The sequence below is a fragment of the Neopelma chrysocephalum genome, unplaced genomic scaffold (genome assembly GCF_003984885.1).
Source record: "Neopelma chrysocephalum unplaced genomic scaffold, ASM398488v2 Primary Assembly neopelma1_65, whole genome shotgun sequence".
NCBI classification, from domain to species: Eukaryota; Metazoa; Chordata; class Aves; order Passeriformes; family Pipridae; genus Neopelma; species Neopelma chrysocephalum.
This window is the reverse complement of record NW_020897722.1, coordinates 790,872-814,259: the sequence shown is the minus strand read 5'-3', so window position 1 is coordinate 814,259 and position 23,388 is coordinate 790,872. Positions and strand designations below refer to the sequence as shown.

At 41.9% G+C, this 23,388-nt stretch overlaps 1 protein-coding gene across 7 annotated transcripts in view; it reads right to left on the bottom strand.

Moving 5' to 3' along the window:
• The window catches only part of CREBBP (CREB binding protein), a 95,511-nt gene that overhangs the window by 27,670 nt on the left and 44,453 nt on the right, over positions 1-23,388 (bottom strand). For 3 of the 7 annotated variants that reach the window (XM_027683940.1, XM_027683946.1, XM_027683942.1), the window contains 13 exons: positions 19,748-19,997; positions 18,531-18,644; positions 12,233-12,475; positions 11,538-11,637; positions 10,956-11,102; positions 10,382-10,499; positions 7,593-7,785; positions 7,436-7,489; positions 6,114-6,238; positions 5,342-5,530; positions 3,435-3,854; positions 2,663-2,842; positions 2,247-2,433 (listed from right to left, as the gene is read on the bottom strand). In XM_027683940.1, the coding sequence (XP_027539741.1) occupies positions 2,247-2,433; positions 2,663-2,842; positions 3,435-3,854; positions 5,342-5,530; positions 6,114-6,238; positions 7,436-7,489; positions 7,593-7,785; positions 10,382-10,499; positions 10,956-11,102; positions 11,538-11,637; positions 12,233-12,475; positions 18,531-18,644; positions 19,748-19,997 (2,320 nt within the window). The remainder of the gene's footprint in view (positions 1-2,246; positions 2,434-2,662; positions 2,843-3,434; positions 3,855-5,341; positions 5,531-6,113; positions 6,239-7,435; positions 7,490-7,592; positions 7,786-10,381; positions 10,500-10,955; positions 11,103-11,537; positions 11,638-12,232; positions 12,476-18,530; positions 18,645-19,747; positions 19,998-23,388) is intronic. The other 4 variants (XM_027683941.1, XM_027683945.1, XM_027683943.1 and 1 more) reach the window with 3 other exon arrangements.

Genomic DNA, 23,388 nt, shown 5'->3' with positions numbered 1-23,388 from the left:
CATCTTTAGCTGCTCTGCCTCTAAGGAATATGACTAATACCAGCACATTTGATCATAGGATCTCCCTATTCGCTGATTTTACAAGCAAGTTTTGTTCTGCCCTCTCTCCTTTTTCCAAAATGAAATGCTCCTCCATTAGATAGAAGACCTTTGTAAGGAGCTGGCACCCAGTTATCCCATTTTGTCTTGGATACGTGGGTGGTAAAAAGAAAATGGGATCTTTGCCTGACTCATGATGACGTATTATCTGCCAAAGGAAAGTACAATGCTACCTTTTTTACTTTCTTAAATTTTTAACTTGTTTCAAACAGAGGTAAGCCTTCTCATGATTACTAAGGGGAAAATTCCTAAAGGAAGATTAGCCACCTTCAAAATTATTAGGACAATACACCTGAATAACCCCCAAACCCAAGCCCTTGCAGGTTTTGCAGTATTGTTCCCTTACAAAGAAGGGAAGAAACCAGTAAAACTCATCTCCAAGGTCAAACTAAAGAAGTCACCTACAAGGAGAGAGGAGTTGCCCAAATGAACATTATGCCAAGTTTTTTGAGCCTGCAAGGGAAGAGGCAAAGGAATCACCTTTCTTAGATTTGCAGAAATAAAGCCAAACAAGGCTGTGACTTGCTAAGTTATAACATACATTCCATGGCACTTCTGCTACATCCCAGGTGCTGTGGGATGCACCTCAGGAGTCTGCTGCATGGGAAGGAAGAAGTTCCCAATACTTTTGTAACCCATGAGAACTCCTGGTCAGCCTCTCCAGTAGTTTTAAAACACCTCATGACCCCTGAGCACACTTTGCAGTGTTTACCCTCCAGCACCTCGTGGTTCATTCAGCATTTTAATACCAAGGCTGGGTTAAAGTCGAGCAAACTCCTCGGTGAGAAAATGTCACCACTTAAACTCGTGTCTCTGGCTGTCCCTGCCCACGCTGCACATGCATTACACTCCACAGTTACTTAGTGACAACACTTCCAAGGGAAAACTGTGTTACTAAAGGAGGTATTGGAATATGTAGTAACCCAGGGCAGCTTCCACCAACTGATTCTGCGAGAACCTTCCTCGAGCTGCTCTCCTCCATTTATTGCAAGTGCATTCCTAACAGGAAGCAGTGATTCCTTCCACTGGGAATATCACTGGTTCATAAATGCTAATAAGCTTTCCACTCCCTGTGTTACATTTTGGTCAGAACAGGCTCTGCCAGTTGGTTCTGCAGTGAGCTCTCGTTTGCTGGCCCACTCTGCTGCAAACTGAAAATATCAATCTGCAGCAAAATGTGCTCTATAGTGCTTTATTACAGAAAGATTATGTTTAGTCATCAAATGCAACCCCAGGCACATCCAGGAGATCTAGATTTTTGACATCTGCAGCGCGTTGAAAGCTTACCTTTGGTCAGAAACTAAAAACTAACCACAAAAGACACCATCTCAAAAAAGCAGATGCCAAAAGACAGAGGTCTTGGAACTACTAAGGGTTTTGAGTCCAAAAACTTAAATCTTGCAGCCTCCCACAAAGCCTGTACTGCAAGTGTAGTCTTTTATTTCTGTTTTAATAATCATATTCATTCATTTCTTACTAACCCAAGGCACTCAATCATTTATACAATCCGTAATGCCATAAAGTTTCCTTGAGTACAGATACAGTCACACCTCAATCTATGCACCTTAAGAGACTGCTGAGCTATTTCCGAGGAGAAAGCTTCCAGATGAGCATTACATTGAAAACTTTAAAGTCCTGAAAGCACAGAACTTCAAAATAAAGTTTAAGCCTATTGCAGCAGTCCAGCCTAGGAGGAATCCAGGTTCAGAAGAGGAGTTCAGGTGCTTAATTCTCAGAGAAGTGACTGACAAAACTCAGTATGAAGGCAGTGTGGGCAGCCTCTATCAGGAAAATAAAAGCAGTGGATATTCTTGTTACTGAAATCATTTATCTACACTGAACTCCCTTGAAAGAGCACCAAGATGTACAGGGAGGGATTTATGTGTTCAATTCCTCCAGCAATCCCTGCCTTACTGCCTTGGTCCTTCTGGGCAGACACTGCTGGGATCAAGAGCACAAGGCTTTTCTCACCTGTGATTCATGTAACATTAGAATAATCCTACTTTCAAAATTAAGTTACAGAGTACTGATCTCCCAGAGTTCCACGTGCTGGAACACAAGTGCAAAACAGGTCTTCCAGCAGGAGTTGGAAAACAAATGTTAGTGAAACCAAAGTACACAAGGAAACTCAGTTTTCACACACGTACTTTTCTTGCGGGGCTGAGATGGTGATGTGGATTGGGAAGTGGTTCCATTAGTGCTGCTCTCCTCCTCCTCTTTAACTTCTACTTTCATTTCAGGCTTCTTTTCCTCTATTTCCATTGGCTCCTGTTTCAGCTCTGTTCCATCTGTTTCTTCTTTTATTTGTGAAGATCCTTGTAAATCCTCCTCCACCTTAAGAAAGGATGCAACGAGATGCACTGTTACATCTACAACCCAAACTTCAGCCATTAAAATATTAGTCTGAGATTGTTGAAGCACTTTCCATCCATGGCTTTCCTCAGGACAGTTACTTTTCAGTAACGACCCTCCTCTCGCCCCTTAGCTCACCGATTCAGACACATCATTAAGTGCTTTTATATCTATCACTGCTTTCAGTTAAGCTGTAGAGAATCTCATTTACCTCAGTCTTAGCTTCCACTTGTGTCTCACTAGTCTCTGGCTCAGTTTCTTCAGTTTTAACTTCTGATTTGCTTTCTAGCATTGGTGCATCTGGTCCTAGTTGCTGGGAATTCGTATCAGCACTAGCAACTGAGGCAGGGGTGGGGACCCTGTTATCAATACTAGCTGCTGCCTGGGATAGCTGTTGTAAAAACAGTACAAAAGAAAGACACTGCATATATAGAAATATTTTCCTTTACTAAAAATGAACAGCACAAAAGAGACATGAGATGATATTCTAAAACAGTGCAGAACATGGATACAGGTCACTGTAGCCAAGTTTTGATACCACACATTTAATAACTCTGCTTTACAGAGGAGAAGCCGAGGAAGAATTCTGCCCCAAAGTGGCTTCTTTTACAGAGAAAACACCTGCCCAGTAAAACACTGTACATTCCTTGAAACGTGCATTTGCCTGACTGTATCTTAAAAAAAATTATGCAAAACTCAGGCTCAGAAAAGATTCTGATTATGGCCAAATATAATATTAGGCCCGTTACACCTCATCTTTCTGCACACTGCTGCCAATTTTACTGTGAGCAGTTCAGCCATTCAATCCCCCCCTCCTTCAGACAACGCTGAGAACATCTGAACACACACATTTTACACATTCTAATGAACCCTCTGGTCTAAAGTAGAAGCTGCTATTGACAACTATGGGCTCTATGGTGCTACACACAGGGAGACTCATGGAATGTCACTACACAAGGAAAATGGGACCGGCTGGTACTTACTGGAGTGCCAGGTGGCTGTGCCTGCACAGAGGTTGGCTGCTGCTGGGCTGGCTGTGGGGTTGGCACAGACTGGGGCTGGACTGGGGTCTGGGGCTGCGGCGTGACCTGGGCCTGGGCCGCAGTCTGCCCCGTGGGTGTGCTTTGGGTCTGGGTCGCGTTGGGAACAGAACCCGGCGTCGGGGTCGGAGTTTGTCCCGAGGACGAGACCGGTGTCGATGGCTGGGTGGGTGCTGCTGGCTGGGGAGGAGTCATTCCCGCCGGCGTGGGGTGCTGGATGGGTGGCATCCCGGCAGCGGTGGACACGGGAGGCGTGGTCTGGTGTAGAGGTGGCTGGGTCACCGGGGGACACGGTAACTGCCCCCCCTGCGGGCCCAGCATGTTCATGGAGTTAGGAAGAGCAGCACTGGGAACCTGCCCCTGCTAGGAAGAGAGAGTCTCTTACACATGTGTGACTCCCAAAACCCTGGGAATCACATTAGCCTTTAAATCACAGCACTGAAGCCTTCTCTGACAGAATATTATCCAGGAGACCAGCCACAAACAAATGCTGCTGTTGCAAGTAACCGTGCTCTGATTTTTGTCATCGCTCTCATCAGCTCTCAAAGACCTTTCTCCCAGACCCAGATGTGCCATGCTTGTCCTGCATTAATTCTGGCATACAGAGGGAATCTCCATCCCAGTAACACAGAAACCCACAGGCACAGAGCCTCTAAATCGTGCCATTAGCTGGGCAAAGGTCAGGCTTTGACACAAAATGGTTTTGAGCAAATACTCATTTTAGGCCAGGACTCTGGAGCAGCTCTGCTTTAGAGGGCAGGTCAACACATTTAATGCTGCCCCATTGCACAGAGCAAGACTTAAGAGAAGGTTTTTTTGTTTTCTTTTTAATTAGACTGCTCCAGATGCTTCAGAAAACTGTGGATTTGTTTTTCAGAGCAGCAATAAAATAACATATTCTGGATGTACTTAGACCTTCAAACTGTACATTTTACTGAAGATTGCATCAGATAACCAGTGATAAAATAAGAATATGCTATCCTCAAGATGTAACTGTTACTCTTAGAAATCCAAATCAGTTAACAATTTCCTGCAGGTGAGTTTCAAATTTAAAACATACTTCTACATTGCCAGTACACAGTCAGTATTATTGAACTAAGTGCATTAGGAAGATAATGTTCACCACAAGAGCAGTCGAACAACTGAGCCAGGGCCCAAGAAACTGGAGATGCTCACCCTGAAGATATTCCAAACTTGACTTGACAGAGCCCTTCATAACCTGTTCTAAGTCATCTCTCATTTGAGGACAGGGCTGGACTAGAGAACTCTGGAGGTCTCAACCAGCCTAAATTACTTGGACTCTGAGTTAAACAACAAGCCTTTCCCTGTGGAAGAGCACACTTTGGCATCATAAGCACAGCTGCTACTAACACTGACCACTAATGTAACAGAAAAATGTCAAAAGAAAAAAACAACCATCCTCTCTTCAGAAGCAGAAAGGTTAAAACAAACTTTACAAGACCTTCCCTTACCACTTCATTATAAATCTGGATTTAAAGTTAGCTACTTGGGTCCACACAGAGAGGAAACATATGTTCCTAAACATCCCATAAATTAATTTCTGATATTCCCCCTAAAAATCTCATCAGCATGCATTTTTAAGGAATTTATATTTAAATTTAAATTTTTAAGGAATTTAAATCAGGAATTACAGGGCGTTGCGCCCCCATTAACAGATGTCGATGGGTTATGTAAGAGCTCCTGAAAAAGGCAGATGTAACCCAGGATCCCCCAAAGTTGGGGTGACTGTGCTGAACAGTGGATACAGAAATACAAATAAGCAAATATATTAAATAAATTAGAGCAAAATAATTAAGAGTAAATAACTCTAGTTAGAAAATCCATCTTACCTGTGCCACCCCAGCCTGAGCTGTTGACTGACCCATGCCCACATTGTTCACATTCATTGTCCCAGTGGATGCAGGGAACTGATTCTGGGGCAGGAATTGGTTCTGGGTGGGAGCCTGACCCATCATGTTGTTAGAATGAGCTCCCATCATGTTCTGTGGCTGAGGCATTCGGGAAGGAGACATTGCCATCTGAAAATTAACACCCAAATGAACTCATTACCATTTCATATTATGGAGCAAGACAAAGGAAAATACCCTCAATGTAATCAACCAAAAGATAGGACAAAAAATAAAAGGAAAATTGGCTTCAGTAAACCAAATGGAAGCGGGGATATGCACAGAACTTCAGCATTTTTTCCCCAGCATTCACAAGGGAGTTATTTTTAAATAGGTAATATTCCAAACTCTACTGAGAGTGTTTGTTCTCTGAGACAACAGAGAGAATCCAGTGAAACTGAAAATATTTTTGTTTTTCTAAAGAAAAAAACATGTTTTCACAGAGGAATAAAGAAGGTGTATATACTGCAAAGCCAGCTTCTGAAAGAATGATGCTCTTCCACAGACAGCTGGGAATTACTGCACCTCTGGCACGCACGTCTCTAAAGGCCTGGTTGGCTTCTTTAGAACAGGTAAAACCCAAAAACAAACGCCTCAATAAAAGCCTTTCCATGAAATTATCCTACAATTTACAGCCCTGCTCTGTGACGTGGCCTTTTCAGGGGAGCAGTGGCTGCTGAGGGGGAGCAGTGCTGAGCAGAAGGAGGGTACGAACCGCGGGGACGGCGCCCATGTTGTTCATCTGCACCGGGTGGTTCATCGGAGACGCTGCCCGGGGTCCCATGGGGGCTTGTGGCATCTGTACATTCCCTATGGACATGGGGTTAAACTGATTCATTCCTGCAAATGCACCCCCAAAACAAGTCATTAGGAACAAGTCATAGAATTTGTGTATGTTTATTCTACTATAAAATTAACTAACAAATTATTACGGCTGAAATTTGACCGACCTACACTTTGTCTCTCAACTTTGTTCAAATTACTTTGACTTCACAGACAAATCAGGATGTGAGAAGTATTTAGAATAACACCAGTTAGGATGTCTAAAGAAAAATATTAAATGCAAAAGATGAAGAGTGTGGATGATCTGCAGAGACACAATGCTATTTATAAATAATACCTTGGGATGGTTTCTTAAAATCAGGCATTTGCTTTGAAACAGCAATGTCTTATTTAGGGCTCACTGAAATGGTTGAAGTAAATATGATAAAAATACATATTGTATGTAGGAAGGCAACTCCAAGCCTCAAATCAGGACAAAACCCAGCAAAATTCTTAAACAGGGGTTTGTGCTTTTTATACAAAACATTTAACCCCTCCAAAAAACTCAAACTTGCCTAAAGGTGTAATTACGGAGCTATATTTGCTATCAACTTGTTCTCCTACTGAAATGAGTTTAAAAGGATTTAACTTCCCAAGGACATTTCAACACAAGTTTTGACTCAGTACTAACTCTGAACCACGAAATCAAATAACTGGGGACACTTTTTAGAAGGAAGATGAAGCACCTTGAACTCATGGGTTTATATTTTTCAGAAAAAAACCACCCATGAGCTCACAGCAGCTTCAATCAATGATGGCAAGTGCTATGAACAAGTTATGAACAACTTTTTTAATGCACTTTGCATCAGAAACCAAGAAAGGATATCATTAGTTACAAACATTCTAGGATTCATGTGCTGTGTTTCCAGCTACAGGTATATTTTTTGCTAACTAACTGATGAAAAAATGCCAACATCCTTCCTCCTTTACAGCATTTTAAATGAGATTATCCACAGTATTCTTGCTTGAACTGTCCTCTTTGGAAGGACTGAATCAATTCCCAACTCCCAGGAAAGTGCTGGGTACATATCATTGGTTCTTAAGACTGCACTTGAGGCAGTTCCTGCACACAGCAACAAGAATGATGCTGCAAAAAGCAAGACCCTGTAGTTCCCCCATCCCAACTCCAAAAAACCTGACATAAGATCAGCTTTTCCCCCGCCATAAAATTATTTTAAACCCACAAATTGCAATTAGAGAGGAAAACATAAATACCTTGAGAAACCTGCATACGACTTATAGGCACGGTTGGCATGGACATTGGCCCATCTGCAACACCACAGAAGAAAGGTCAGCAAAACCAGCTTAAAATACAACCTGAAGATTACCAGGAGAGCCCGTGGAATGCAGAGGCACCTCCACCAACACTTACTGGGTGGCCTGACGGGCTGTGCCTGGCCCATGGCAGCAGCCACCTGGGGGATCCCGGGGGGCTGTGGCCCTGGGGTCTGTAAGGCTGGTTGGTTCCCCAACATCCCTTGTTTGTGGAGACGAGACCTCCGTTTCTCTTCCAGCTCCTTTTGTATCTTATAGATTTTCTCTGCTAATAAATGATAGTATTCATCCTATAAGGGGGAAAAATAAAAAAAAGAGTGCTCAGCATCAAGTGTAAAGAAGCAGTAGCAGAGCTCATTCAGTCTCATTTACTACCTGAATGCCATCACTTGGTTTTTAGTTTATAATATCTATTTGAAAAAGAAATATTTCTTTTCAGAATTATCACTGCTTTAATGCAGAAAAGGAAACACAAAGATTCTAGAAAACACACTTGCTTTATGGCTAATCCTTCACACCTACTCTGAGTAGATTAGCAAAGGAGAAGGCTGGAGGTTCTCTCTTGCTTCGACAAAAGCCAGGAAGTTGGGGTTTAGTTTTTAAATGTTAATGATTTCTAAATGTTATTTTCATTATAAACATTTTTACTAATCCACAGACAAAAGAAAAAGATATTCCCAGCACGCAGTTACACTGAATAAACTTCAGGAGACAGATGTTAAGAACAGATCAATTTTTACATAAAAGAACTGCTCTTTTCCTAAAGAGTCTGACTATCAACAATCATGGCAAAGGATAAACAAAACCAGGAAAACCTCAAAGGAATGGAGGAAATTCACTGAAAAAATATTCCACAGGCACAGACAATTGAACACTACATCTGCAGAAGATGAAAAATCCATTTTACTCAACCCACAACAACAACAACAGATCCAATACGACAGTCACAGTGCACACCAGGTAGACAATTTTGCTTGTCAGTAATTGCCAAGTGCACGAGATTATGCACCTGTTAAAGGCAAAAAAACCCCATAAACCCTCAAGACCACATTTCTTTTTCGGGGTCACCTGTGCTCTCAAAATCCAGTGTTACACAGAGTACAGGTTGAGTGATTCTTGTCCCACAGTCATTATGTCTTTATTCAATTTTCATCACAACCATGATTTATTATGACAGCAGGATTGAGTTCACTTCAGAAAACTTAATAGGAGATAGGTATTCCTCAGCAGCCTCGTTAAGGAAGTCCAGTGATGCAATATAAAGCTTTGGTTTTAGGTAATTTCCTTCCTCCAAATGTCTCAAAAGTCAGTGCAGACACTTTCTGCTGTCCAGTACAAAAGCTCTACAGCCCTTTCTCTCCTCCTGCTCAAGCCACTTCACCTCTAACTTCCTACTTGTAAATTTATTATTGTGCTACTTTCCCACTGCAAAGATTCCTGAAAAGGCTGGGTTCACAAGGAGCACACACTACTAGAACAGTGTCAAAGTGCTTGCAGTGATGCCTCTTACTAATATGGTTTTCAATGTCAAAGTAGAACAGAAGCTCCTCAAAAAGAAGGATGCAATTCCTCATGGCATCATCAGTAAATTCTGAATTACTCCCTTCTTCCAAGTTTGCTGCTTGGAGCCAAAAACATCAGATGAATTCCAATAACAGCAACTTCTGGCAATGAGGCTCTGACAGCTGTTTTGAGGGGTGAAGAGGAGACACTTCTGGGTGTTTCTCTGTCAGAAGACATTTAATTTTATAACCAGCAGTTTACTATGCTCATCCTTACTGAGAAGGTATTTAGACTCCCATGTATGTCCATTAATCCTCCTTCTCCCTAAAATTGGTCTCTAAAGCTGCCAGGGTGACCAAGGGTGATCACACTCAAGTCTTCCTTGTAAACAACCTCTTAGTAGCTACAAGGAGGATACAACATGGTCACTGACCAACACTGACACAGCAGCAGCACTACAAGTATGGCCAGTATATTTATCTCTAGGAAATAAAACTTGCCTTCCACCTTGAGCTCTTCTGGGAAATGGGTTGAAAGAGGCAGAGGAAGTGTCTTACTGAATAATTGTCACCTGAAATGCCACTAACTACTCTCTTCAGATACTCCTCCCTTACTTAAGAAAGGATCTCAAGATTCTGATCTGCTCAGATATCACTGGCTGTTGTTACTGGCTCTACTGACGATGTCTTTCCCAAGGAAAACTTTCAGGGAATGGTTCCTTTAGGGCAGAATCACCACAGTGTCATATCCTCAGCCTGTCAATCATCAGGGGTTTGCTCCCTCTCAGTAGGAGAGATTGGAATTGGCACCTCTTTGCAGACAGAGTGAAAATCATGAACAAGAACCGGAATTCTGTCTTGTTTCCATGCACAAGGACAAAGGCAAGCAAACTGATTTCCTGTGTCTTTGCCAAATCACTTTTGGTGCTGCTGAGTAGAGGAGAACTAATTCCAGCAGCACAGGTAGAAGGTAAGCAGTGGAACAGCACTGGGCCCTACAGAAAACCTCCAATGGTAAAGAAACATTAAAGAAGTTTTAAAACTACTGTTCACACAGACTTCCAAAAAGGGAGGAAGCCAGTAAGGGGAACACCAGGAACTGCAAGCTGTGCTCCAGCTTTGTGCACATCAGTCACAATCAGGAGGAATGCAGGTCAGGCTGGGATGTGATGCTGTCTAGTTTTCATGGAGCTGAGGGAGCTGAATTAGCTCGGAGTGACATTAATCATCTGTCTGGGGACTACACAAACACTGTCAGAGACAGAAAACATGACTCTCCTCATCAAGGGAGCAGTGAAATGATTCTCTGTGGTTTTCATTACACTTGTAAGATTAGTGATCCTACAGTTTTTTAACAACTACTGAATGGACTCAGGCAACATACCCTACTATTAGCAGACTCATACATATCTCCTTCCACTTTCCTGGCATAAGCCACCAGGTTCTCCATGCGTCGATCCTTCAGTGCTGCTGGATCAGGAGTGGGGAAGATGGCTTGGACACTACAAGGAAGGAGGAAGAAACAAAAGAAAAATTCATCAGGAAAAAATCAAAAATCAATACAGCTTTAAGACAATTCACCCTGGACATTCCCTTATACACCAGGTATGTAAAAACATATCAAACTTGCTAAAAAAAAAAATAAAATCAATATTTTATTATTTCTGTTCAGATTAAAGCAACGATGAAAATAAAGTGAGGTTTAACAGTCTGGAGTTTAAATACCTGTTCAGTAGAGCAGAGCAAATTTACTGGCAATATAAACTAATTTCATGCCCACTCCTTAACGAGCATGAAGAACTGAAGAGGAGGATTAAAGGTAACAGCTCATCCTCAGTGGCCCAGCACCAGAGGACCATCACTGATAACTTTTTTTTTTTCCCAGCTTAATAGTAGAACTACTGTATTGAAATTCTTTAAAAACATTCAGGAAAAAGGCAGCCTTGGTGAATACTTACAGTTTATGCACTAAATGATTGCGCAGGTCCTGAGTGACATGTTCATGCCATGCTTTCCTTACCCCGGTACTCGAAGGAGGTGCAGCCGTTGGCATTGAGCTGAGGTTTCCAACATTGCCAGAATTTGTGCCATCATTCATTAGTGGGCTAAAACAAAACCAGAAGGGACTGTTACAAGAATGCAGAGTTTTGTTGTAGGTTTGATGCCTGAAGTTATTTTTTATTGTTTTTTTTAGCTATTGTGTCAAACATTCCTTAAATGAAATTTTGGTTTCAACAAAACTGCAACAAAGCAGTAAAGCTCAGGAGTTTACAAGAGACAGGGTGAATGATAAAGAATCACAACTGCTAAGGTATTTGTACACTTAAAACCACAAAATATTCTTCCTTTGGGAAATCATTTAAAACTACTAAATATTGTGGGGCTCTCAGGAGGCACAAAGTGGCAGCTCTAGAATTAAGTGTAGCTATGGATGCCACTGACCATTTCCATGCCAATACAATCAGTTTTTAAAGCAGCTCCTTATTTATAAGCATGCAAATAAATGTTTAATTGAGCAAGAATGAAAATGTGTGCATTACTTATTTGTCCCAAGGGATGTTGGAAGAGCAGTTTCAGAAATTAGACCGGGTTGCTGGTCTGTTGTTATTCCTCCTGCAGGAAGGTTCATCTGGTTGGCTCCTTTGGGACAAAATTAAACATCATTGGTAGAGAGTTCACAATTTTGACAATAATATGACAAAACTATACTTTACTGGCCCAAGTGGTTAATGGAAGAAGTATATCAGTGTAGCAGGTAAGTATTTTTATAATAATATCTGCTGTGGTGCATATACATAGTTATTTATGGAGTAAAGTTACTTTCAGTCTTAACTACAAAACAGAGTCTATTAAAATTTTAAATTCATAAACTCTTAATATTAGATCAATAAGCTAAAGAGAAGATAATACTAACACAATTAAGCTGCAGAAAGAAAGTAGCATTTGAGACAGAATTGTCTGTTACAACAGGTGACAACTGTTAAAGCAAAATTCTTCAGCAATTCTGTCTCATCACCTCAGGCAACATCAAGCTCTGAGCTATATTTTAAAAGAAACTAAAACTCCTGCTATTTGGCAAAAGCAATATATTCAAAACTTTTTACTATTCAAACATAAATGGTCAGTGGGGAATACAAACAGTGTCACTGCTCCGACCAAGCGAAATACCAGGCTACCCTAAAAATTCCACATAAATTATTTTAACACTCGGTTTCTTGGAGTTTTCTCCACCTACCCAGTGTATTAATGGTCCTCATCTGCTGGTGAGCCTGGGGCTGTGCTGGCTGCTGGCCTTGTACCTGGGGCTGCAGCTGGGTTTGGGGCTGGTTTCCATAGGGCAGCCCAAGGGCAGCGTAGGCTCGTTGCATGGAGCTGGGGTCGATCGGATTGGGATTACTGAGTGCTGGAGTGTTCTGCTGGCCTGTGCCAACAGAACCGATGGAATTCTGGATTCCACCAGCTGGAGACCCTAAGAGGGCTATAAAAAAAAAAAGGACAAAGAGAATATTGAAAATCAACAAGGATAAATAATAAAACTAATCATGTCAAGAATCACCAGACATGCATATACTTCTATGTTACATATCTTTTCCTGCCAGAGGACACAATGGCACCTGAGATCCCAAGGGGGGAAACTCAGCCTTGGATTCTACAGGACAGAAACCACCCTAATAATCCATGCAGTCTAAAGAGGAGGGCTGTGTATTTCAGGCAGATAGGTCCATAATTACTGTAACAGATATAAAGATAAGGCTCCCATATGAGGCTGAATAGGATTTTCATGCTTGGGACAGTAGGCTAAGGCGAAAAAAAAAATTAATTCCTTTACTTCCCTCTTTCCCATCAATCCCATTTTAGGTCAAAATATTTGGCTCCAGAACAGAGATCCTGAGTTCAGCAGAAACACTGTGTCCTTGGACACAAAGGTAATACTGAAGATCTGCTGGTAGAAATTTTCATGGCGAGCAGTCACTGCATGAATCCTCTGAAGGCCAAACTACCCTAAAGCCCAGTTATTCAGAGATATGAAAAACCCTGATGGGTTTTCAGTTTGTACTGACCTATGTGACCACCACAACCAACCAACCTCTCTCACCACACAGATGTATGGAAGAGTCATTTCCATTGTAGACAGGTAATGGAAACAACAGGGGAAAAAGTAGTATTTACTCAACCCAGAAGTGAATAAAATTCTGCTTTCTGGACCTCATTTTAGCTGCCATTCTAAGTAATAACATGTTCCATTGTGACTGACCCATGGAATATTATATCCTTCAGTACAGAGACACTGCATTTTGATAAGTGAGACTCTGGTAGAAGTAACTCATCCTTCACATTTTCCCCCTCAAGTAATTAAATACGTAATGTGCATTACAAATTTGTGAGCTAAACATAGCAACAGTAATGGCTTTTAATATAGGCAACAATAACTGTTTTATTGAAATATTAGGAGGGGCACGTGGTTAGATAAAAAACTCAGGAAAACAAGCCTTCTGAGACATTAACAGCATTATCCAGGCTTTTTTAAATCCTTACCCACTATGGAAACTGAGAGAATCACTGAAAGAGATACACAGGCTTTCAGCTTCCACCCAAGAGAAAACACACACATTACAGAGTCCAGACTTCTCTCTCTACAGATGAGAATTCAATTTGATCTCATCTGCCAAAGAACTACAAATAAATATAGTCAGAGATCTCCCTCTCCAGAATAAGCAGCCCCACAGAAAACATCCTTTTTTCCCCAAATGACAATCCACAGTATTTTTAACACTGGGATTACCATGGAAATTAGGCTTACACATACTTACACTCTGTGGACACATTCACAGTAACTTTTGAACTCAATGATCATTTCCAAGAGACTTTAAAAACAAAGACAGAAGCTGATTAAGATCCTATCAGCTTAATTAAAAAAAAAAAAGCCATAATAAAGAGTAACTACATGAATTCCTTGTTGGACTTGCACATAGCACTCTGCAATGACACCATCTAAGAGAAAATGCCTTACACAAGTGCAAGCCAAGGAATAGGAAGTCTTCAGGAAGGTTAAATACCACAAAACTTGTGGCTCCCTGAAATTCAAAAGGCTTCAGAGGCTGCTGTGACAGTATGGATTGATTCAGGAGCTAATAAGAATTCCAGCTTGTTAGAGGAAGAGGATGATGTTCCTCTGGAAGAGTTACAACCAAACACCCCCGGTGCGTTCAGTGTTGGCTGTAAATGTGGAGAGGGCAGAATGACCACAGCACGAGGTCAGCCCTTGTGTTAGAACAGCTTTACACTATTTGGCCTCAGCTTTTCTACACTTCACTACTCAATTAATAGGACACTATGCTGAGCATTTCCTGACATCAGGAATCTGATTTTGAAGAGGGTTTTTTGTCTGTTTGTTCACTGATTTTATAGGAAGGCATGACATTATTTCAATCTGTCAAACAAGAAGATGGAGGCAGAGAGTATTACATTTCCATTCTGGACAGACCAAGTCAAATGCCCTCCCTTCTGAGGCAGATACTGCAGGAAATACAGTAAATTAAAAGGGGTTATCACATTAGGCCACTGCTATGTGAAACAACGTCTACTGCAATTTATTTTTATGAACTGATCCTTCAGACATTGATGAGCTCATGACAGAAGCTACAAGTGTGAAGCACTCATGTCTTTTAGAGGGGAATCCCTCCAGCTAATTAAAATTTATCTTAAAATAGAATTAGGAGTCTGTGTTTAAGCACAAATGCCCAGCACTTCTCTAACCTGACTAGTCCAGTGAACACGTTAATCCATTTTTGAAAAGCGTGGTTTAAATGTTTGATTTTGTTTCTGAATTCTGTAATCGAGACTTGCTCTGTCCTGCAGCTCCTCACTCTGCTCGTTACATCCATTCCAGCTCAAAGTGGCTGGAGCAAAAATTCTGCTGGTGACTCTGACTCACCTCAGCACAAGCCTGTCCTGCACCCAGAATTAGGCAGGTACACAAAGGTAAGTGTACACCATCATTTAATTAAAGGCTGTATCTTGAATCAAATCATGAGGTAAAGATTTTATGAGGAACTTGAAGGTAGAAGTGTCAATATTAAACTTGACCACCAATGCCATGTTAATGCTTATGTAAGTTAAGCATTAAACCAAAAGCCTCACAGTACAGCACCATATTAATCTATGACTGGAACTCCTTAATCCATGGGCTAACCATCCATAATGGCTCCATGGGGTAACTGATAGGTCACCATTATATATATATGATTTCCAGCAATTGAACAAACAAGAAACACGTTTGGTTTGTCAGTTACTGACAGTAAGACTTGAGCAAATTGGATTTCATTCCTAGTTTGCCCAGGAAACAGGCTCTGCTGAAGAAGTTGCAGCCTCCTCCTTCTGGATACAATTCTCTGTGCACCAATGCACTCCCTCCTTCTCTGCAAAGGGTTGGTTCCCAAATGCTCCACAGCCAGGCCTTCTTCCATTTTCTGCCCATACTCTTAGGTCCTGGTCCCTATTTCCATTTCTCTCATCAGATTCCCACTCTTCATGCCCAAGTCCACATACTCCAGAATTTCTGGCTCAGTCTTCTTTAAAATCACATTTTTAGCTGAAAATCAGTGGTTTCAAATTTTATTTTTCTTTATCAAGCTTTCTCCTTGCTGCGTTTTATTTAAAAATTTCCTACAAGGAAAACTACAGAGGAAACCAGCTCCATGTTCACAACTCCACCTTCCAGTCTCAGCTGAGCAGGGGATCTCCAGTGTCCCCTGATCCTGGAATGAAGCACAGAGAGCACAAGGATGGCCAGGACACAAGCACAGCACACACATCACCATCTGTACAGCTGTGAGAGGAACAAAGCCCAGGAGCTGTGGCACAACACACCTGCCCAGGTCAGGAATGGAAGAACTAAGGAGTTCAAGTGTGTGCATAAGAAGATGAATCTTCCAAAAAAAACCCCAAAACTGTTATGACACAGCTCCAGAATCAGGAAACATATCAACAACTGTTTGCAAGAGTCTATAACTCAAATTGTGGTGGGCTCAGCAGGGAGCAGGTACTTCCCAACAAAAACAACCCCCCAGACCCATAACATTTCAAGCCATTAGTTCAAAACACAGGAGTCACCTGTTCATTCAAAAGAAAACCTTAATGTTTCAGCATGTGCAAAATAACACTTGTTTTCCCGTTTCCCCAGCCCCCTCAGAGGTACAAGGGACACACAACAAGAATTACGTGGAACAGAAAGAATTTTAAACTTGTCCCAGTATGTCCTATTCACAAGTCAGGTCACTATCAACTATTGTAATAAAATACAGTTCAAGATTGCTGCAAAAAAAATTAAAAAAGCTACACAAAACAAACCTGTCACAGATGTTCTTTGCAAAAAAATCTACACACTAAAAGACCTGTACAGAAAAGCTCCATGGCAATAACCCAAACCCCAGGACTTCCTGCAGCACACAGATCCCCAAGGAGTGGGAACAGAAAGCCACAAAGGCACAGGAATGGCTGCAGATGGAAGGGTGGAAGTGAGGCACCACAGTGCATCAGCAGGGCTCAACTGCAGGACTTTCTAAAAGATGGGCAATCTTTGAAGGAGCTGCTTGAAAACCCAGCACAGACACACCAGGACTGAAATAACATGGCAAAACAGGGAAGAGCACAGGAAGGAGGGTTCCAGACTCTCTGTAAGGAAGGCAGCCTGACAATGGAATGAGGGTCTCTACACTTCTCATTTCTTTTTCCCTTTCTAAATGTTCTGATCATATTCTGCCAAATGCAGACCCCCTCTTCCCTCCAATTTAGTCGATTCTGTGATTATTTATTCCTAAAACAGCCCACATTTTCTTCCAGTCCTAAACTAATGCAACTTAGGTTAGTTTTCACCTGAGCAGGCACAGCATTTTCACCATTTGCACATATTGATGTGAATCACTTCACAAACCTTTCTGATTGCCCAAAAAGGGGTATCCTTTATAATAGATCTAAACAAGTATTTTAGTGTTCCTCTTTCACCTTCAACCAAACCATGAGCTGGTACATGTATGACTCAGAGACATAATCCAGGACAAAGAACCCTGTACCACTGGGTTATTGATTCATTGATTGGAAGGAGATTTCATATTTATCTCCCTCCACATGCAACAACAGAGCCAAATTCTACACTTACCCATTAAAATTCTGTTGCAGCCAAACAACATCCCATAACAAAATTATTTTTGAGGACTGCCTGTGTTCAAGGTTTTGTTCTCTTTTGATAAGCTGTATGAGCAACAAAAACACTGCACAAACTACTTTACTACAGCAGCTTGTATTGAAAAACACAATTCTGTTGTGCTAGATGTTGTTAGCACTTGGATAACAACTGTCTAATAAGGATGTTATGCACAAATTAAAAAGCAAAGCTTTCAACACATTTTTCGAGGACCAAACAACTAATCACTTGCCACAAATTACTATTTTCAACACACAAGACTTATCTTGTTTACCAAGAAGTTTGGTAAAACACAAACAAAATCCTGACCTCCAAGTACCTCTATAGCTGTAATTTTTTCTGTTTTGGAGGGGAAAAACCCCTCCTGAAACTATAAAAAGAGCAATGCTCAATGGATAATTTTGACAGTCTTTCCAGCTACTGTCTCCTCTGTCTTAATCCCACCTAATTTAGGACCAGTTCTCCATCCTCCAAGGTTTACTGGTGTTCCTCACTGCAGATTCAGCTTAACTGGAAATTAGCAGAATGCTTCCAACCCAATTCCAATGTACAAGCTTTGCAAGTTCTCCAGCTATTTTCCACTTCCTAACCCTCATTTAAATATACTTAGGCATAACATTACTTAAGACTCCTAGAACTGCAGTGTCGATGCTGTAAAATGTTCCATCCTGGCATCTTTTCAAAGGATTTGATGAGAGGCAAACCTACCAACATAAGTTCAGTATTTTCTGTTTCAGAGCAGGAGGGAAATAAAAACACACTAGAAATGGACTTGCCCCAAGCATCAGTAACATCTCAGCTATTATAAAAACCAGGTATGGGCACTATGATTTGCAGGGCTTTAGCTAATCTACATCAGCAATAAATACACTTAATGATTAAGACACCCAGACCAGATCTTTTTGTATGCAAGGTTTTTTTTTTTCAAGCATTTTTGATTATTTTGAATCACTAGCAGGTTAATTTGTTCCTAGCAGCAGGAAAAACAATCAAGTAGCTTATCCCCTTCCCCAAACTGTACCTATATCCAAAACTTTAGGCCTCATAACTGGAATCTTTTGACCTGCCCCACAATGAAGCACCAGTTAGAAGCTGCCACACCCTTTAAAATAAGATGGGTGCTTGAGCTCAGGCTTTCCCAATTATGTATTTCAGTAGTAAATTGCCTTCAATGATCAGAAAGGAGAATTCACTAGTAAAAATTTATCCTTCTACAAGTTAACCAGCTACTAAGTTTGTTAGGGCACTCCCAAAGTTTATTCCCACACTGCACAGTTGATGAGCTTTACTAGTATCATTCAATGGTGACAGCAGTAAGAGAACTACTCACGTTGTTGGTTTCTTTTGTCACTGGCATTTTTCAGAGGAAGGCACACAGGACAGTCGTGCCGAGTACAATTCTTCCAGTGGGAGATGATTTGTCTCGAAGATGCACAATGAGCAACTGCAGCAAGGAAAAGCAACGGAGTTCAGGTCACTGTTAACCAGGTTAACTGGTTTTCAATTAACTCAATCTCATTTTTAAGAGCAATTCTATTCTTTCTCCTTCACTAGCAACACTGTGCATATGACTAAACACAGCTCAACACAACTAAAATTTTTTGGGACAAGTCAAGAAAACAATGAAAGAAATTAGTACTAAAATCTAAGACAAAGATGTGGTGAATAGCACACGCTCTTTATACAACAGATTAGATGAAAAAGATGCTTGCAAGTCTGCTCTGGTACTATCCTTCTTGAAAAGGCAAATATTGCATTGTGTTTTTATAAACTGAGATGGGAAGTGGAAACAAGGCAAAGGGAACAGCTGTTTAAATCCAGAACCAGTGCTGACACTTGTTTGTGCCAGTGTGGTAGTTTGGCCTAGGCCTTCCTTGGTGACCAGTTTGTAACCAAGGAAGTGCCCAGATTTACCCGGTATTCCCTACGATTTTTACGTAAGCTGGGGTATAAGAAGAAGGGAGGAAAGACCTTCGCTCTCTTTCCTTCCGGCGGCTTTGGAGGTGCAGGTTTCCCTGCTGTTGAGTCTGTCGGGTTGGGGAGTGAGGCCTGGTAAGGCCTTGTCGACCTTGGGAGGCGGAGGCTGCCAGCAGTCGCTCCAGTGTGACTCTCCCTTGTCCCAAGGAGAGCAGTAAGATATTCTTTGCTAATTCTTTTAGTTGATAGACCTTAGGCTACTGATCGGGATATACATACATATATATATATATTATTTTGGTTTTTGTTCTTCCCTTTCCCTTTTCCCTGTGAAATTGTATATATATTTCAACTGTACATAACTGTAATATAAGTGTAAATATATTTATATATATTGCTTTGTCTCTCTCTCGTTTTCGGTTCTTTTGGTTTTTTTTCCCCTCTTCTCTCTTGGTTTGGGGTGGGGGGGGACTTCTTGTGGTAAGGTTTGGAGACTTGGCAGGGAGCCAGCTCCAAACCATATCAGCCAGGTATGGGAATCCTCTTGACAAGAAGAGGAACGCTGGTTACAAACACCCCAGAAACCTTCCCCAGCTCGTGTGCAGAGCGGCCCCAGCCCCATGCCCTCACCTTGGCAGGCCTTGCCGGCCTGGCAGTGCGTCATGTGGTTGAGGACGTTCTTCATGGTGCGGCAGTGCGGGAGGGCGCAGGCCCGCACCTCGCCGTTGGCCTGCTCGCGCCGCTGACACTTGTGGGCGTGGAGCAGCAAAACCAGCTGCTGCTGGATCAGTTTGCGCTTCTCCGGGTCCGCCGTCGGCCCAGTGGCCATGGCCTGCGTCGGGACGATCCCCACCTGCTGCACCTGGGTTTGCATCTGGGACTGAGAGAGCAGAGAGGTGAGGTCAGCGGCACGTCTGCAAGTCGCGGTTCTGACCCTAATCTTGGGTAAGAATTGTGGTCGACCGCTTCCTCCTGAGCGGGGGAAAGGGGCAGGCACTGATCTGTGGGGACCAGGGACAGGACCCCAGGGTAGTGAAGTTGTCTCAGGGGAGGGTTACGTTGGATATCAGGGAAAGGTTCTTCCCCTAGAGGGTGGTTGGGCACTGACCAGGCTCCCCAGGGCAGTGGGCACAGCACCAAGGTTGCCAGAGCTCAAGGAGTGGTTGGACAACGCTCTCAGGCACATGGTGTGACTCTTGGGGATGGTCTTGTGGAGGCCCAGAAGTTGGATTTGATGACCCTTGTGGATCCCTTCCAACTCAACATATTCTATGTTTCTGTGAGTATCACAAGACTGTTCATCAGGCTACCAGGATTATTACACCACTCTCTTAGCATTCCAAACTTTTCTATTCTAATCTTGGAACAATGTATTGAGAGGTTCCTCTGTTAAAACATTTACAAACAACAGTTTAAAACACAAGCCACTCAAAACCTTCTGTTTATTGGACAGACCATAATTCCAATAGGAAAAAGCTCTTACTACACCCAGAGGTGGAATTCTTTAAGGTCCTTGCAACCCAAACCATTCTAGGATTCTATGAATTCAAGCCTGTTTAGTATTATACTTTCATATTACAGGTTTTATACACTTAAATCTTTGTTTCTCATCCCTAGTAGAAAGAGGAGTCCAAAGGGAGAAAACAGAATTCTATGACTGTCTCTATATATTACAACAAAAGGCAGAGCTGCTTTTCCAAGCATAAATTAGTCTTTTGTCTCACAAGTGAGTGCTGATATTCCTTTCAAAGAGAAAATTCCCTGGGTAAGCTATATATGGTTTTCTTGTAGAAAGGGCCACCTAAATCTGGGTTGCATTATGGCTACTGAAGTGAATCAGAGTTAACTACAGGGCGATGCTGGGATGTATCATCTTGTAAAAACCAGTGTTTTACTTCCAGCATCCATTCTTTATGGACACACTTCTGCACCAAGGCCTGAGCTCTGCCTGACAGCTGCAAACCCACAGAGATCTCTAGTTTAAGGCACAGCTCATAACACTGCAGAAGAGAAACAGCCTCCTTAACATGTCATCTCTCCAGCACAGATTTAGCACCTTTTTCTACCTTTCTGGACAATGCAGAAACCTGATTTTCAAAATTAAGCACATCCACAGCCTGCAATGTCTCCCCTAGCAGAGGCAGATATGGGACTGCAAAAGCACTTAAATCCCTGTGATTTGCAGCCTGAATTAATCTCATGGACAAACATAAAACTGTCCCAAGAATCACTTTGATTACGTCCCGTGAAAATAGGTTAACACAGAAAAGCTACCTAAGGAAAATCAGCCATTAAAAGCACTTATAAATAGAATACAGGAAGAATAGGATTATACTGGGGAGATAACAGAGGAAATAGTTCAGTGCTGACCACTACTGACCAGAGCCTGTGTACTACATTTAAGGAAAATCAGGTTAAAGTGACAGAATACACCATTTGTAGCCCATTCTAATTCTGACCTTTGAGAAAGAACTCCCCAGAAAATTCCACAGCCTAATAACAGCAATCTTATTTTTTTTTTGGTGAACAAAAGGTTCCCTGGTAAAAGTTGTTACTACTCCAGCAACAAGCTTTGTCCCTGCACATCAGCTTTTTGAAGAGCTTGGCTTTTCTTCTGGAGAATGAAGCACAAAAGATCAAGTAGAAAACACCAGGGCTGGTATTTGATGGAGGAGGATGGGGACTCTGCCACTTGATAATGATTACAGTAAGTCTTAAAAACAAAGAGGAATTGCTGAATCTGTTTGTCTTGGCAAGGCCAAGGCAAGAAAAGAGCAATAAAAGGAAAAAGGGTGAATGAAGGAAACCCAGCCACTTCTGCTTCCAGCACACACAGCTGCAATTCAGTCTTCCATTTCTCCTGTGAACATATCCACAGAGCAGACAGGTTTTGCTGAAACAATTCTTGGGTCACAAATAGGAAACAATTAGTTCAGCCAATCTGCAAAAAAATACAGAGACCATGCCAAAGAAAATCTTGTTGGAAGTGGTGTTTTCATCCCAGTCAAAGAATTGTTTCCCAAGCCAAGTTCTCCTTTTGTTACTACCCCACCAGTTAACAGACACAGCTACAGCTGTATCAGCACAGATGCCCTGACCCTAAAGGGTTTCTTGAAGAGTGAGTAAGGAAAAAGCAGAATTACAGAGTATCAGTGGATTGAAGAACAAGCAGTCTGAGTGCAGATGAGAGCAGTGTCTGCAGGTAGGCACAACATCCCCCTCAGAATATTGCCTCTCTTACTTCCCAGGACTGCTGACTGTCTGAAGAAGTTGATCTCTTCCCTGCTAGTCTGCCTTCCAAGAACAGTGGTCTGCAGGACCAGTTCCTAACTGAAGACCTGCCAGTGCACCACAGTCACACCAAAGGGACAGGAATCATTCCACCCCAGAACGAGCAGGAGGCTTCTTTTTGTTTCACCTGAACGACCAACAGTTTTCTTGCTGAAGCAGCAAGTTCAGACACTTCTGCTCCCACAATTAAAATAAATCTTTCAATGGTCAGATACATGAGAGAAAAAAGATGGTTTTGTTTCTCTTGCCACTTGCTGAGCTCCACCATCAACAGAACAAATGGATCAGGGGTTGTCAGTCTGCTAAAACCTCTGACAGAGATGGGAGGTTCATTAACCAATTTTCTAGAAACAGAGTAATACACATTTCTATAGGGTAACACAGTCATTAATACCCTTTAAAATTATGGACACTCTATATTTGCACAGGAAGATGGTTCTGCCCTGTCCCTATCCTGAAGGGCAAAAACATCCTGCACGTCTGGGCAGCACAGATGCATGAGTGTCTCATTGTCAAGAGCTTGGATGGACACAAAGTTCCCTGGTATTTTACTTTGCTGAAGTGACCAATTCTCTACGTTTTGATGTGTGTATATTCAAAACCACTCCACATTGTCAAGATGGAACACTATGTACCTCTTCTTATAAAAGTAGGCACTTTTATTTATAAAATTTCAGCAGCAGTGGCAATCTTAGAGCAGGTAAATGATGTGATACAGAACTCTGTGTCAGCCCAGCTTCCATACAGCACTATGTTTTTAAAACACATTTCCTCTTCTGTAATTTCTTTTTACTTCCATGTTTTTTTCCTTCTCCCTTCCTCTCTCCTTCCTCTCCAGAACATGACTTTCTGGAATCACTGTATTAGGACAAATCATGTGTTTAAAAAACGCCTTTTATTTCTTTTAGACGGGTTTGTAATCAACAGTGGATCTTAGTGAAGTAATTAAAAATCCACTGCCACAAATCCCACCTTCAGGC